Source organism: Mobula hypostoma, chromosome 3 (genome assembly GCF_963921235.1).
Source record: "Mobula hypostoma chromosome 3, sMobHyp1.1, whole genome shotgun sequence".
NCBI lineage: Eukaryota > Metazoa > Chordata > Chondrichthyes > Myliobatiformes > Myliobatidae > Mobula > Mobula hypostoma.
In genome coordinates this window covers 71,473,646-71,491,340 of record NC_086099.1, presented here as the reverse complement: position 1 = coordinate 71,491,340, position 17,695 = coordinate 71,473,646, and the positions used below count along the sequence as shown (strand labels likewise).

Genomic DNA, 17,695 nt, shown 5'->3' with positions numbered 1-17,695 from the left:
TTAGTAAATTTGCTGATGAGACAAAGGTTGGGGGTGTTGTGGATAATGTGGAGGGCTGTCAGAGGTTCCAGCGGGACATCGATAGGATGCAAAACTGGGCTGAGAAGTGGCAGGTGGAGCTCAACCCAGCTAAGTATTACAGCGGTGCTCTGGAAGGATAGATTAAAGGGCTTGTCTAGGGAGGCTATTTGGGTAGAATTGAGGAATGTAGTAACACTTATAGGGGTGTATTATAGACCACCTAATGGGGAGCAAGAAGTGGAGGAGTAAATTTGTAAGGAGATAGCAGATATTTGTAGTAAGCACAAGGTTGTGATTGTGGGAGATTTTAATTTTCCACACATAGACTGGGAAGCCCATACTGTAAAAGGGCTGGATGGTTTGGAGTTTGTAAAATGTGTGCAGGATAGTTTTTCTGCAGCAAAACATAGAGGTACCAACTAGAGAAGGGGCAGTGTTGGATCTCCTATTAGGGAATGAGATAGGTCAGGTGACAGAAGTATGTGTTGGGAAGCACTTCGGGTCCAGTGATCACAATGCCATTAGTTTCAATATAATTATGGAGAAGGATAGGTCTGGACCCAGGTTTGAGATTTTTGATTGAAGAAAGGCTAACTTTGAGGAGATGTGAAAGGATTTAGAAGGAGTGGATTGGGACAAATTGTTTTATGGGATGGATGTAATACAGAAATGGAGGTCATTTAAAGGTGAAATTTTGAGGGTACAGAATCTTTATTTTCCTGTTAGGTTGAAGGGAAAGGTTAAAAGTTTGAGAGAGCCATGGTTTTCAAGGGATATTGGAAACTTGGTTCAGAAAAAAAGAGATATCTACAATAAATATAGGCAGCATGGAGTAAATGTGGTACTCGAGGAATATAAAGAATGTAAAAAGAATCTTAAGAAAGAAATTAGAAAAGCTAAAAGAAGATACGAAGTTGCTTTGGCAAGTAAGGTGAAAATAAATCCAAAGGGTTTCTACAGTTATATTAATAGCAAAAGGATAGTGAGGGATAAAATTGGTCCCTTAGAGAATCAGAGTGGACAGCTATGTGTGGAACCAAAAGAGATGGGGGAGATTTTGAACAATTTCTTCTCTTCGGTATTCACTAAGGAGAAGGATATTGAATTGTGTCAGGTAAGGGAAACAGGTAGGAAAGTTATGGAAACTATGATGATTAAAGAAGAGGAAGTACTGGTGCTTTTAAGGAATATAAAAGTGACTAAGTCTCCGGGTCCTGACAGGATATTCCCTAGGACCTTGAGGGAAATTAGTGTAGAAATAGCAGGGGCTCTGACAGAAATATTTCAAATCTCATTAGAAACGGGGATGGTGCTGGAGGATTGGCGTATTGTTCATGTTGTTCCATTGTTTAAAAAGGGTTCTAAGAGTAAACCTAGCAATTATTGGCCTGTGAGTTTGACGTCAGTGGTGGGTAAATTGATGGAAAGTATTCTTAGAGATGGTGTATATAATCATCTGGATAGACAGCGTCTGATTAGGAACAGTCAACATGGATTTGTGCGTGGAAGGTCATGTTTGACAAATCTTATTGAATTTTTTGAAGAGGTTACTAGGAAAGATGACGAGGGTAAAGCGGTGGATGTTGTCTATATGGACTTCAGTAAGGCCTTTGACAAGGTTCCACACGGAAGGTTAGTTAGGAAGGTTCAATCGTTAAGTATTAATATTGAATTAGTAAAATGGATTCAGCAGTGGCTGGATGGGAGATGCCAGAGAGTAGTGGTGGATAACTGTTTGTCAGATTGGCGGCCAGTGACTAGTGGTGTGCCTCAGGGATCTGTACTGGGTCCAATGTTGTTTGTCATATACACTAATGATCTGGATGATAGGGTGGTAAATTGGATTAGTAAGTATGCAGATGATACTAAGATAGGTGGTGTTGTGGATAATGAAGTAGGTTTTCAAAGCTTGCAGAGAGATTTATGTCAGTTAGAAGAGTGGGCTGAAAGATGGCAGATGGAGTTTAATACTGATAAATGTGATGTGCAACATTTTGGTAGGACTAATCAAAATAGGACATACATGGTAAATGGTAGGGCATTGAAGAATGCAGTAGAACAGAGGGATCTAGGAATATTGGTGCATAGTTCCCATAGATTCCATAGTGGAATCTCATGTGGATAGGGTGGTGAAGAAAGCTCTTGGTATGCTGGTGTTTATAAATCAGAGCATTGAGTATAGGAGTGGGGATGTAATGTTAAAATTATGCAAGGCATTGGTAAGGCTAAATTTGGAGTATTGTATACAGTTCTGGTCACTGAATTATAGGAAAGATGTCAACAAAATAGAGAGAATACAGAGAAGATTTACTAGAATGTTACCTGGATTTCAGCACCTAAGTTACAGAGAAAGGTTGAACAAGTTGGGTCTTTATTTTCTGGAGCATAGAAGGTTGAGGGGGGACTTAATAGAGGTATTTAAAATTATGAGGGGGGTAGATAGAGTTGACGTGGATGGGCTTTTTCCATTGAGAGTAGGGGAGATTCAAAGAAGAGAACAGGAGTTGAGAGTTAGGGGGCAAAAGTTTAGGGGTAACACAAGGGGGAACTTCTTTACTCAGAGAGTGGTAGCTGTGTGGAACGAGCTTCCAGCAGAAGTGGTAGAGGCAGGTTCGATATTGTCACTTGAGGAAAAATTGGATAGCTATATGGACACGAAGGGAATGGAGGGTTATGAGCTGAGTGCAGGTCAGTGGGACTATGTGAGAGTAAGCGTTCGGCATAGACTAGAAGGGCCAAGATGGCCTGTTTCCGTGCTGTAATCGTTATATGGTTATAAATGTGAAGTGGTTCATTTTGGTAGGTCAAATATGATGGCAGAATATAGTATTAATGGTAAGACTCTCGACAGTGTGGAGGATCAGAAGGACCTTGGGGTCCGAGTCCATTGGACACTCAAAGCTGCTGCACAGGTTGACTTTGTGGTTGAGAAAGCGTATGGTGCATTAGCATTCATCAATTGTGGGATTGAGTTTAAGAGCCGAGAGGTAATGTTACAGCTGGCCAGACCCCTCTTGGTGTACAGTGCTCAGTTCTGGTCACCTCACTACAGGAAGGATGTGGAAACTATAGAAAGGGTGCAGAGGAGATTTATAAGGATGTTGCCTGGATTGGGGAGCATGCCTTATGAGAGTAGGTTGAGTGAACTTGGCCTTTTCTCCTTGGAGCGACGGAGGATGAGAGGAAACCTGATAGAGGTGTATAAGATGATGAGAGGCATTGATCGTGTGGATAGTCAGAGGCTTTTTCCCAGGGCTGAAATGGCTAACATGAGAGGGCACAGATTTAAGGTGCTTGGAAGCAGGTACAGGAGAGATGTTGGGGGTAAGTTTTTTTAACGCAGAGAGTAGTGAGTGCGTGGAATGGGCTGCCAGCGACGGTGGTGGAGGCGGATACAATAGGCTCTTTTAAGAGAAATAAAAAAATAGAGGGCTATGGGTAACCCCAGGTAATTTCTGAAGTAAGTACATTTTCAGCACAGCATTGTGGGCCAAAGGGCCTGTATTGTGCTGTAGGTTTTCTATTTCTTTTTCAAGCAGCTTTGAGCACATCTTTAAACCACTTCCTTTACCTGCCTTGTAATCTCTTTCTTTGAAAGTACTTATAATAGAACAACTATTTCTAGAATCTGGTATTGTGGGTGCCAGCTTCTTGTTCTGAATGGTTTGTCATTTAAGCAGGACCAGATTCCCATAAATCTGAAACTTAGATCAGGTTCCACAGGAAGTTTGCTGGAGGTGAGGTGCGACACTACAGCGAAGCGGTCTTGACTGAGATTTACTCCAGAGTGCCATGCTGTGTTTCTGAACTTCTGCTATGTCATGGACTCTTTATTGAGTTCAGTGATGCATCATTGTCAAGCTGAGCAGAGGGACTGATGAGAGGCACTCAATATTACACCGTGGACTGAGAAATAAAACAGCATTAATTTGTCTGAAAGGAAGGTGAATGTTGATGTGTTTAATTATCTGTTATCATTATGTTATTTTTTGTTAATTTTTTCAGTTTTGCTTTTATTGATTTGTTTTAATTATTTAATTATTTAAATCGACTGGGGGGAAATGTTTGAATCCCACTGCAATCAAAGACATTTAAAAGCAAATTCAAAGCCCTCTGACAGTGGTTAATTTTCAAAAGCAAAGTGTTCTATGCCCGATGCCGACCCCATAGGCCTGAGTCGACGTAGTCAAAGTGTTCTGTGGGTAAAACTTCAGGATTTGGCACCCAAGGTCTTCTCAAAGTATGCAGCTCGCTCTGCCCTGGAAGGTGCCCTTTGAGAGTAGCAAATCTGTTCAGCTAGCTCTTCATACCCAGAACAAGTTAGCCGAGGTTAGTGGGAGCACCACAAGTAATGAGTCTGAGCATTGAGGTACGGGCCGGAGTAGTCATCATCACACCTGCTGAAATCTTAGTGGTCAGTCTGTGGGTCCGAAGCTCCAGATTCTCTGCTTTTCTACCTGTAGTACAGCAGGTCAGATAAAGTTCGCTTTAAGCTCATTCCCTCAAATGTGAGAGACAGCTGAGCTGTCTATCCAGGTCGAACAAGTCAATCCTTTAGTCCAGTCTTTCCTGGTAATCTTTACTATTCCTTAAAACACATTTCCTTCTCTCTGCTTCAGTTTATTCATATCAGCACAAATATATAAAACTAGCTGTCAAAAACATACTTCAAAACCTATTTTACAAAATCTTTGCATCATCAATGGAGATGGGAGAGGTTCCGGAGGAATGGAGGGTTGCAGATGTTGTTCCCTTTTTCAAGAAAGGGAGTAGAGATAGCCCAGGAAATTATAGACCAGTGAGTCTTACTTAGGTGATTGGTAAATTGATGGAGAAGATCCTGAGAGGCAGGATTTATGAACATTTGGAGAGGCATAATATGATTAGAAATAGCCAGCATGGCTTTGACAAAGGCAGATCATGCCTTACGAGCCTGGTTGAATTTTTTGAGGATGTGACAAAACACATTGATGAAGGTAGAGCAGTAGATGTGGTGTATATGGATTTCAGCGAGGCATTTGATAAGGTACCCCATGCAAGGCTTATTGAGAAATTAAGGAGGCATGGGATCCAAGGGGACCTTGATTTGTGGATCTAGAATTGGCTTGCCCACAGAATGCAAAGAGTGGTTGTAGACGGGTCATATTCTGCATGGAGGCCGGTGACCAGTGGTGTACCTCAAGGATCTGTTCTGGGAGCCCTTCTCTTTGTGATGTTTATAAATGGCCCGGTTGAGGAAGTGGAGGGATGGGTTAGTAAATTTGCTGATGACACAAAGGTTGGGGGCTGTCGTGGATAGTGTGGAGGGCTGTCAGAGGTTACAGTGGGACATCGATAGGATGCAAAACTAGACTGGAAGTGGCAGGTGGAGTTCAACCCAGATAAGTGTGAGGTGGTTCATTTTGGTATGTCAAATCTGATGGCAGAATATATATTAATGGTAAGACTCTTGGCAGTGTGGAGGATCAGAGAGGATCTTGGGGTTCACATCCATTGGACACTGAAAGCTGCCGCACATATTGACTCTGTGGTTAAGAAGGCATATGGTGCATTGGCCTTCATCAAATGCAGGACTGAGTTCAAGATCTGAGAGGTAATGTTACAGCTATATGGGACCCTGGTCAGACCCCACTTGGAGTACTGTGCTCAGTTCTGGTAACCTCACTACAGGAAGGATGTGGAAACTATAGAAACGATGTAGAGGAGATTTACGAGAATGTTGCCTGGATTGGGAAGCATGCCTTATGAGAATAGGTTGAGTGAACTTGGCCTTTTCTCCTTGAAGCAATGGAGGATGAGAGGTGACCTGATAGAGGTGTATAAGATGATGAGAGGTATTGATCGTGTGGATAGTCAGAGGCTTTTTCCCAGAGCTGAAATGGCTAACACGTGAAAGCACCATTTTAAGGCGCTTGGAAGTAAGTACAAAGGAGATGTCAGGGGTAAGTCGTTGTGTTTTTCTTTACACAGAGAGTAGAGAGTACCTGGAATGGGCTGCCAGTGACGGTGGTAAAGGCAGATACAATAGTGTCTTTTAAGAGACTCTTGGATAGGTACATGAAGCTTAGAAAAATAGAGGGCTATGGGTAACCTTAGATAATTTCTGTAAGTATATGTTCAGCACAGCATTGTGAGCCGAAGGGCCTGTATTGTGCTGTAGGTTTTCTATGTTTCTAAAACTCTTGCCTGTTTAAAAGCTTCTATAAAACTCATCCCTTCAATGGACTTTCAAAAGTTCTCCATCCATTCTATTATGATAGTGCAAGACAAATTATGGCTCACCATCAACTGGTTCATGCAGCACAAACCAGGCGCTGAACCTGCTATCTGCATTGTCTAGAGCACTTGAGTCTACAGTGCCTTGTGAAAGATTTCAGCCCCAACCCTTTGTTCACAAAGTGAGTATTACAATCAGTGATTTTGATCAACTTAACTGAGAATTATTATTTGTGAATCACATGCTCTTTTCTCCCCCAGTCAAGCCCCCAAAATAGGGAAAATAGAAAACAATGAAAAACAAAAATTCAAAAACCGAAATGTTGTAAAGCTCAAAAGTATTAATCCTCCTTTGCTCAGTACTTAATTGAACCACCCCTCTCACAGCTTTTACAGCCAGTAGTCTTTTAGGATAAGTCTCTATTAGCTTTGCACAATGTGATGGAGTAAGATTTGCCCATTCCTCATTTCAAAATTGCTCAAGCTGTGCCAGGTTAGTTGGGGAGTAGTGGTGGATAGCAATCCTAAGATTTTGCCAGATATGTTCATTCAGGTTAAGGGCAGGACTCTGAATGGGCCACTGAAGGATATCAATTTTCTTCATTTGAAGCCACTCCATGGTTGCTCTGGCAGTGTGCTTTGAGTCATCATCCTGCTGAAAGATGAACTTCCTCCCCAGTTTAAGCTTTCAGGAAACAGCTAGCAGGTTTTTACCCACGATCTCTCTGTATTTAGCAGCTTTCATCTTCCCATCAATTCTGACCAGATTTCCAGTCCCTACTGCTGAAAAGCATTCTCATAGTATGAAGCTACCTCCACCATACTTTATAGTAGGGATGGTGTGACCTGTCTGATACACAGTATTAGATTTATACTACACATAGTGCTTAGTGTTGAGGCCACAAAGTTCTAGTTTAATCTCATCCAACCACACGACCTTTTTTCACATCCTTACAGGATCTTCTAAGTGATGTTCTGCAAATACTTTACGGGGAAGGATATGCTTTATTTTTAAGTCAGGGCTCCTTCCTTGCCACTCTTACATAAATATCCTTTATGTGCAAAACCTTAGAGATTGTGGAGCCATGAGCTTCATCTCCAGTTGCAGCCACTGTCTTATGTAGCTCACTCAGAGTGACTGTTGGTTTCACAGTAGCTTCTCTTACAACTGCCATTCTTATCCATCAACTAAGTTTAGAAGGGCAGCCCGATCTAGGCAGTGTGGCTGTGTTTTTTTTTCATATTTTTTCCATTTTTTGCACATTGGACTGCACTGAACGCTGAGGTATGTTCAGTCTTGAACCCTTCCCCAGATTTGTACTTCTCTATTATCAGTTCCCTGACTTGTCTTGAATATTCTTTTGTCTCCCTTTGGTTTGGTCTGTTGAAAATCTACCATATTGTTGGACCTTGCAGACAGAGGGGATATTCATTCTTTTGAATTCATTGAAAACAGGTGATCCTCCAATTTTTTACATCAATAGATTGGGTCAGTTGGTAAAGTAATACTGAATATTCCACGAGGAAAGTTAGCGTAGTAATTACAAAAGGGATGAATACTTTTTCAGTCTCACAATTTTGGTTTTTAATTTTTAGTAAATTATTGACTGGTTTTGGATTTTTTTCTTTTGATTTGACATGGTGCACAATATTTTGTAGATTCACTCAAAAAATCCTCCTTCATTATATTTTAAGTTTAGAAAGTGAGACAGTAAAATGTGAAAATAGTTGTGGGGACTGAATACTTATACTAAAGCATTGTATCATGAATTATTCCAATAAAATCCAGGAGAGATTTTGATCTCAAGGTGAAGGACAATACAGTCATAGACTCCATTACATTAACATTGTTAACATTTACTTAAATATTTCATCCTTTCAAAAATACACATATTGTTTGTATTTGTTTCAGGTACATCTTTGGACCAGCTATTGTAGAACTACCATCCACTGTGAGAAATGAAATCAATTGTAAAAACAACGACATTAAGCACGAGACAACATTTCACAATAATAAGGACAAAACCAACAATATTGTTGCTTCAACTTTGGACAAGGTAATAAACTTGGAAGAACAAGATGCAGAAATAGAAATAAGGGAAAGTAATGCATCGAAGAAAAATATAGTATCTGTACAAAATAAGATAGCTGAAGATGTTAAAGACAACGCTAATAATGATGCAACAAACATGCTGAATAATAACCAAGTACATCAAGTGTCAAGTGGAGCTGCTGCACATCCCACTGATACAAATAATTGCTCCTCGTACAATATAAAAGCTATGAATAAAAATGAACAGGTACATCCCCATGGCTCAGGAACTGAAAATGATTGTCCAACAGTCAATCGACTCTCTACACATTGTCCTGCAGAAGTTAGTGCTGTTGCTCTGGAAGAAGAGAAAGTAGCAGACAATCATGAAATTGCCAACATGAATAATGATAAATTGCCATCCAGAGAAAATGATGAAGTGTACCAAAACAATTTGGAAACTGACCTTGATGAAATCAAAGTTTTATCCAACCCATCTTCTAATGAAAATCCTAATGCCTTGAATGGACACAAAGATCTAGAAAGCACTCGTTCTGCCATTGATGGTGAATTCATCAGGAGTTTGCTTGAAGAGAAATTCAGGTTAGAGTTTGAGGATGCAGAGGTGGCAGCTGCCCTTGCAGCACTGGAGGCTGCAACTGCTGGGGAAGATGATGAGCTGGAGGACTAAGCAATCTGTGTCATTGAACCAGAGTGGACCTGATGACTCTAACATAAAGTTGGGTTTCAAATGACATTTCAGGGCACTTCAAGATCCTGAAGAGTTTGATTGATATACTAGAAAGGACATGGGCATTGTTGGCAAGGGCATTTTTTTTTTGAGAAGGTATTGGTGAATGGCCTTCTTGAAGTGATGCAGTCCAAGTAATGATGGTACTTCCATAATGGTGTTGCATAGGGAGTTTCTTACAGAAAATTATCCTTTAAATTGTCTTGTCTTCTTTGATCGGATTAGATAGGATACACTGTACTGATCATTTTCCCATAAGGATATTGACTATATGAAAAGATTGTATGCTTTAATGCAGTAGAAATGAGAACATAGGGTCCCACCACTTATATCAGGTATGCATTTCTTTGGTATGTGCAAAGATCTTTGTTCCGTTATTAGATGTAAAACAACTTCAGTCAAAGTCAAACAAATTTAATAAATATTGCATCTTAATTCACTGAGCTAGAGAAAGGTCTGAAATCCAAGAGCATGTGATAGGTTGGTCCACAACTGCGATCATAGAATGAAAAATTAAAATTTATACTGCATCCTATAGTAAAAATACATGCAACTGGAATGTTAATAAAAGCAAACGAGGAGCGTAACAAAGTAATTTCACAGCTTGATAAGAAGCAAACTGATGTCTATGCCAGGATATTTCTGTCTGAAAATAGATGGAACATTTAAACAGGGACTTTAAAAGTGATATCAATGCAGGACAATTAAGTCATATGTTTGGCTTCTACAAGTTCTAAACTGCAAGTGATGTGGACTGCCTTATTAAAGCTGCCACAAATGATTATTTAATGAACCAGACGTCATGAAAAGTTTTGTATATACTGCAATATATATGTTACATATGTATTAGTTGTGAATGAAAACTCATTATTCTGACAGGAAATGGCAATCAGCATTCTGAACTAAAAGTTCAGAAGCGGTCAGCTGAGAATTTTATATAATAATATTTTAAATAGTTTGAAACGTAATTTTTTCTACAACTAATATTTTATGTGAAGTTCAAAATGCAGCATGCATGGGTTTGTTAACAAGTAGCAGCAAAGAAAATAAATTAATCACTTTTACACTTAAAACTCTGTTAAATGTGAAAAATATTCACCTACACAACAAAACATGAAACGAACTATCAAGCATTAAAAATTAAAAGAATCTAACGCGCAATAAAACATTTTCTGGAAGTTCAAATCCACCAACACATCTTACAATACACTTTGGGAGATTCCCATAGGAACATCATGATCTCTTCATCATACTTGGCATTTCTTTGTAATATTTTCCAAAAGTTTAAGTGCTGAGATATTTACTGTAAGCATCAAGTACTGCTAGATTCCAAGCATAAAATTAAGTCAATAGTCTATCACTCTGGAGATACAATAAAGGATCAACAAAAAATGTAGGCGCCCATCACTGCTGTTTAGTTTTGATTCCAAATTACTCCCTACATTTCCATGAATATATGAAATATTCTTATATATTTGGCATATTCTTATTAGTGGATTGCATCCTTGTTTATACCAAAATAGTTGCCATTAAAGAAAGTTGGCAGACAATAAGGAATTAAGGCATTACAATAAGGGCCCACCGGGGTGAAATCAGGCTGTAACAATTATGGAAACACAAGAGACTGCAAATGTTGTAAGCAGAAGCAAAACAAAAACAATCTACTAGAGGAACTCAGTGGATCAGACACCGTTTGAGGAGACAAAGGGATGATTGATATTTCAGGGCTCAGAGTGTAGAGGGGAGATAGAAAGTATAAAGAGGTAAGATGGAAGGGTGAGGTCGAGGATGGAACCAGGTGAGGGAGATAATGAGCATATCGAGCCAGATAGGGAGAGGCAATGAGCAATCTGTTGGAGGAAATTAACGGCTCAAGCAGCATCAATAGAAGGAAAGGAGTTATTAGCATATCGGATAAAAACCATACATCAGGACTGAGTGTGAAGAGACAAGATAGCTAGTACAAAATTGGAAAACTCAATATTCATATCATTGGGTTGTAAAGTACTCAGGCAAATGTTGTTACTCCAACATGCATTGGGCTTCACCCTGGCAGTGGAGAAGGACAAGAATGGACAAGGCAGTGTGGGAATGAGAAACGGAATTGAAATGGCATGCAACTGGGAATTTGGGATGGCCACTGCACTCTCTCAGAATTGTTGCAGGATTTAAACCCAAAATATCAACACCGACTTCCCACAAACGCTGCTCAGCTTGCTGAGTTCCTCCAGCAGATTGTTGCTTGAACTTTAAAATGAACATAGGAACAGAGATCAAAATTGACTTTTTCTGAGGGTAGCAGGAGAAGCTGATAATGATGGAAAATCTTATGTGGAACACCTGCACCAGGATTGCTACTGAGGTGGCTCACAACCTTTCTCCCAAAGGCAATTAGAGGTTCTGGCCTGCAGTGACACCCGGATACCAAAAACGAATTAAAATAAAGAGCTCTAGCCAAAGCTAATTAGTAAAGCAAAGGGAAAAGATTAAAATTACTTAAATCAAAGGAGGAACCTATAAATAAAAGGAGGGAGCACAAGTCATTTTCCTGAATGACAGATTAGAATATACAAGGTGACAAAATAAGACACAAGATATTAAATCTACAGCATGCAATGATTTCCACTTGAAGATTAATGACTAATTTGAAGATGCATTAGTTATATTGCACATATCAGTTTAACAACTGAAATGGAAGAACGGAAGATTAGATGCCATTCCATTATTTATGAGAAAGAATGGAAATCAGGCAACATGTTAAAATTAATTCAGTTATAGGCTGAAATACTAAACTTACAAATTTTCATTTTCATTCCACATTGAATCATCTATATTAACCTTAATATTTCTCATTAGATGCTGAGTTTTCTCCCACATTATTGAAACCAGCTTTAATTCCCACCGCTGTGGAACAGATGCATGCAGCAATCTGAACGCACAGTGCTTTGAAAACGTATTCGGCCCCCAACCCTTTGTTCACATAAATGAGTATTGCAGTTAGGGATTTTGATCAGTTTAACTGAGAATTTTTATTTGTGAATCATATACTCCTTTTTTCGCAGTACAGCCCAAAAAACAGAGAAAATTGTAAAGCATGAAAAACTAAGAATTCAAAAGCTGAATTTTCAGCTGTTCAAAAGTATTCATCCCGCTTTGCTCAGTAGTTAGTTAAACCACCTCTTGCACTTAATGTCTTTTTGAATAAATCTCTATTAGCTTTCCACAACATGATGTAATAAGATTTGCCCATTCCTCCGTGCAAAATTGCTCAAGCTGTGTCAGGTAATTTGGGGAGTGGCAGTGGACATCAATCTTGAGGTCTTGCCAGAGATGTTTGATTGGGCTAGGGTCAGGACTCTGACTGGGCCACTCAAGGACATCAATTTTCTTTATTTGAAGAACTTCATGTTTGCTCTGGTGGTGTGCTTTGGGTTGTTGTCCTGCTAAAAGACAAACTTCCTCTGCATTTTAAGCTTTCTGGCTGACGATAGCAGATTTTTATCCAGAATCTCTCCATAGTTAAAAGCACAAATCTTCCTATCAACCCTGAACAGTTTCCAGTCCATACTGCTGAGAAGCATTCCCATAACATGATGCTACTTCCACCATACGTTACAGTAGGGATGGTGTTACCTGACTGATGCACTTACTGTTGAGGCCAAAAAGCTCCACTTTAGTCTTATCCAATGACAAGACTTTCATCCACATCTTTACGGTATCTTCTAAGTGACGCTTTGCAAAGTTTTTAAGGGCAAGAATATGCTTTTTTTTAAAAGAGCCACTGCTTCTCCTTGCCACTTTTCCATAAATAGAGATTGTGGAGCCATGAATATCATCTCCAGTTGCAGCCACTGGCTTCTGCAGACCACTTAGCACGACGTCACAATAGCCTCTCTTACAGGTGCCATTCTTCTCTGGCAACAAAGTTTAGAGGAGCAGTCTGACCCAGGCAGTGTGGCAGTGGTTTTGAGGTATGTTCAACGTCTTTGAAGTGGTCTTGTATCCCTCTCCAGGTCATTGCTTCTCTATTATAATTTCCCTGACTTGTTTTGAATGCTCTTAGGTCTTCATTTTCATTTGGCCTTTTTGAATATCTACCATACTGTTGAACCTTACTGACAGAGGGGGCATTTATTCTTATGAATTCATTGAAAAATAGTTGATCTAATTTTCTACATCAGCAAATTGGGTCAGTTGACAAGGTAATACCTTATATTGCATCTGAGGAAAGTTAGTGTAGAAATTATGAAGGGGATATATACTTTATCAGCATCACAATTTTGTCTTTTTTAATTTTTAGTAAATTGAATGGTTTTGAAACTTTTCTTTCAATTTGACATGATTCACACTGTTTTGTAGATAAGCTCAAAAAAAATCCTACTTCAATATTTTTCAAGTTTAGAAAATGAAACAGTAAAATGTGAAAATAGTTGTTGGGCTCCCAAACACTGAGCACATCTATACGAAATGCTGTCATAGGAAAGCAGCATCCATCATCAGAGATCTCCACCACCCAGGTCATGCTCTTTTGTCGTTCCTGCCATCAGGTAGAAGGTACAAGAGCCTCAGGAATCGCACCACCAGGTTCAAGAACACTTATCGCCCCTCAACCATTAGGATCTAGAATAGGAGGAGATAACTACACATACTTGCCCATCCATTGAGATGTTTCCACAACCAATGATATCACTTTAAGGCATCTTTATCCTGTTATCTCATGTTCTTGTTATTTATTGCTATTTATTTATATTTGTATTTGCATAGTTTGTTGTCTTCTGCACTCTGGTTGATCTTTCATTGATCCTGTTACAGTTACTATTCTATAGATTTGCTGAGTATGCCCGCAGGAAGATGAATCTCAAGGTTTTATATAGTGACATACAATATATGTACTTTGATAATAAAATTTACTTGGAACTCTTTTTCAACACACTGTGTAAGATTTCTGTCATCATGAAACATCCTTTGGTAAATTATCAACACCTTGGAATAAAAAAGAACTTAAACCTTACAAGGAGAATAAAGAGAACAAGAGATTTTCATGCAAAAAGTATGACAAGAAAGTTAAGTGCTTTTTATATGATGTAAGTTGTGATGGAAAAGATGAAGTTTGTGCATATGAGAATACCAGGATAAGGTCATGCTCACATAAATAACAACACATTTTCCTGTTTCTGGAAAATGTAATTAGTATTAGTATACATAACTAATCCCTACGTTGAACACATTCTACCTACTGTAGATTTGTTGGGAATTTTCCCCAATCTGTAATGCAGAATAACCTATTTCACAGCAACAGAAACTAGGAGCAGGAGTAGGCAGCTATTCAGCCTTTCAAGCCTGTTGCATAGTTATGCTTATCCTCCCTTTGAAAATCATATTTCCATTCTTTTCTTTGTAGTTCTTCATGCCATGACTATATATCTACTTCATATATTTTTTACCTTGCCACCTACATCCTCACTGGTAAACAATATAATATGTTCACCATCCTCCTCAAAGTACAAAATTTCCGATGTATCCCGAGGCTGCAATGCCTGGTTCTAGAATACCCAATCAGGGGAAATATACTCCAATCACAATTTTGCTTGTGTCAACGAGATCCACTTTCATTCTACTAAAAACTGGTGAAGACAAACATAGGTAACTCAATCTCTCCTCATTTGACATTCTGCCAGTTCAGGAATCTTCAATTCTTTGCTGCATTCCTTCTGACAAGTATGGGGAATATCAAATCTAAATACAATAGTTCAGGTAATATCTCACAAAGGCTCTGTATATCTGTAAAAAGAAATTGCTCCTATATTGAAAACCTCTTTCAGTGAAGACCAAAGAACCATTTGCCTTCTTTACTGCTTGCCCTATCTGGATATTTGCATTCAGTGAACTGGTGTACAAGGACACTCAAGTACTTTTGCAAATCAACATTTCCCAAAGCTATCCCTATTATATAAGAGTTTTGCTTCCCACCAGACTGAATAACTTCACATTTGCTGATTCAGTCAATTTGCCTAAATGGTTTTGTTGAATTCTCTTCCAGATTTTCAATCCCATCTGATACCTCATCAGCAAACATAGAAATCTTACATTTGGTCTTAAAAGGGATATCGGAAGTCTAAGAGAAGGTGTGAAATGGATCTGGCAGGCAAAGTCAAGGAAAATCCCATGAGGATCTACAGCTATGTTAAAAGGGTGGCTTGCGAGAGAGCAAGGCCCCTTAGTTAGAGATCAGCAAAACCACAGGAGATGATGACATTTTTAACAAATATTTCTCCTTTATATTTACTGAGGAGACTATTATGGTTGCTCAAAAGATAAGGGAAACGTGGAGATGTTTTTAAAGACATTAATAATACCAGGAAGGAGTTATTTGCAGCCATGCAATGCATTAAGGTAGATAAATCCCCAACATATAAACCAATGCCTCTTCAGCTTTTGGAACTAGCTGGGTGAGCATTGTGGTCAACATTGACTCGTTGGACCAAAGGAACCTATATCCAGGATATATTGCTCCATGATGCTGTGACTCCATGGCTCCTCTTATAAATCATCCATATAAATATATATCCAACATCTGAGTACAAAGAACTGTTCCCTATAGAACCACATTACCATAGAACACAGAAATCTACAGCCTATTACAGGCCCTTCGGCCCACAATGTTGTGCCGACTATGTATACTACTCTAGAAACCGCCTAGAATTACCCTACCACACATCTTCTATTGATCTAAGCTCCATGTACCTACCTAAGTGTCTTTTAAAAGACAAAAGAAAATCTGCAGATGCTGGAAATCTGAGCAACACCCAAAAAAGCTAGGCAGCATCTATAGAAAAAAGTGTAGTCCAAGTTTTGGGCCGAAACACTTCTGCAAGACGACAGAAAAAAAGCTGAGGAGTAGATTTGAAAGGTGGGGGGAGGGGAGAGAGAAATGCCAGGCAATAGGTGAAACTTGGAGGGGGAGGTATGAAGCAAAGAGCTAGGAAGTTAGTGAAAGAGACAGAAAGCCATAGAAGAAAGAAACAAAAGGGGGTAGGAGCACTAAAGGGAGGTGATGGGCAGCCCAGGAGACAACATGAGTGGGGGACAAGGGGATGGGTAATGGTTGGGGGGGGGGGAAGAGGCGTTACTGGAAGTTTGAGAAATCGATATCCATGCCATCAGGTTAGGGGCTACCCAAACAGAACATAAGGTGTTGTTCCTCCACTATCCCGACAGTGGAGGAGGACGGGGATGAACATATCGGAATGGGAATGGGAAGTGGAATTAAAATGGGTGGCCACTGGGAGATCTCATTTTTTCTGGCAAACAGAACTTAGATGCTTGGTGAAGCAATCTCCCAATCTACGTCAGGTCTCATCCATATAGAAGAGACCACACTGAGAGTACCGAACACAGTGTATGACTCCAACAGACTCACAGGTGAAGTGTCGCCTCACCTGGAAGGACTGTTTGAGACCCTGAATGGTAGTGAGGGAGGTGGTGTAGGGGCAGGTATAGCCACTTGCAAGGATAAGTGCCAAAAGGGAGATCAGTGGGGTGGGACGAATGAACAAGGGTTTTTAAAGACTAGCTTGATTGTGCTCAAAAGCAAACTTCCGCAACATTTATGGACTCAGGGACTTGGATTATATTTATTGTGTGACTATTTTACTGCAATCTTGTATGTGCTAGCTATACTTTATGTGCTATGTGTGCCTTGTGCTTTGTATGACTGTTGGTGCAACGTTTTGCTCCTTGGCCCTGGTGTACAGGGCATGTGTTCTGTTCTGGGAGTCAGATGTGGGATTTCCAGCAGACTACCAGCCTTCCAGTGGCCACATCTGCACCAGGTGCATCGAGATGCAGTTCCTTAGAGAACATGTTAAAGAACTGGAGCTACAGCTTGGTGACTTTCAGCTTGTTAGGGAAAGTGAAGCAGTGATAGACAGGAGCTATAGGGAGGTAGTCACCCCAAGCTATAGAAGGCAGATGAACGGGTGACTGTCAGGAGAGGGAAGGGAGAATGTCAGATAGTGGAGAGCATCTTGGTGGCCGTCCCCCTCAACAATAAGTACTCCATTTTGAATACTGTTGAGTGGGGGGGGGGGGAGGGGAAGAACCTACCTGGGGAAGCAACAGCAGCCATACCTCTGGCACTGAGTCTGGCCCTGTGGCTCTGAAGGGTAGGGAACTGAGGAAGATGGCAGCAGTAATAGGTGGCTCTATAGTCAGGGGGACAGATAGGTGATTCTCTGGATGCAAAAAAGAAACACATGGTAGTTTGCCTCCCATCCCAGGTGCCAGGGTCCACGATATTTCTGAATGCATCCACGATATCCTGAAAAGGGAGGGTGAGCAACCAGAAGTTATGGTACGTATTGGTACCAATGACATAGGTAGAAAAAGGGAGGACGTCCTGAAAACAGAATACTGAGAATTAGGAAGGAAGCTGAGAAGCAGGACCTCAAGGATAGTAATCTCGGGATTGCTGCCTTTGTCTCATAACAGTGAGGATAGGAATAGAATGAGATGGTAGATAAATGCATGGTATAAGTAGTAGAGCGGGGCAGGGATTCAGATTTCTGTATCATTGGGACCTCATCTGGGGCAGGTGTGATCTGTATAAAAGGGACGGGTTCCACTTGAATCAGAGGGGTCCAATATTCTTGTGGGCAAGTTTACTAGAGCTGTTG

General features: G+C 40.1%; 1 protein-coding gene across 2 annotated transcripts in view; it reads left to right on the top strand.

Annotated features, from left to right (window-relative positions):
• The window catches only part of LOC134344083 (3',5'-cyclic-AMP phosphodiesterase 4-like), a 42,655-nt gene extending 28,539 nt beyond the window's left edge, over nt 1-14,116 (top strand). For both annotated transcript variants that reach the window (XM_063043316.1, XM_063043317.1), the window contains exon 3: nt 8,150-14,116. In XM_063043316.1, the coding sequence (XP_062899386.1) occupies nt 8,150-8,960 (811 nt within the window). In that variant the 3' untranslated portion in view covers nt 8,961-14,116. The remainder of the gene's footprint in view (nt 1-8,149) is intronic.
• The last annotated feature ends 3,579 nt before the right edge of the window (nt 14,117-17,695 follow it).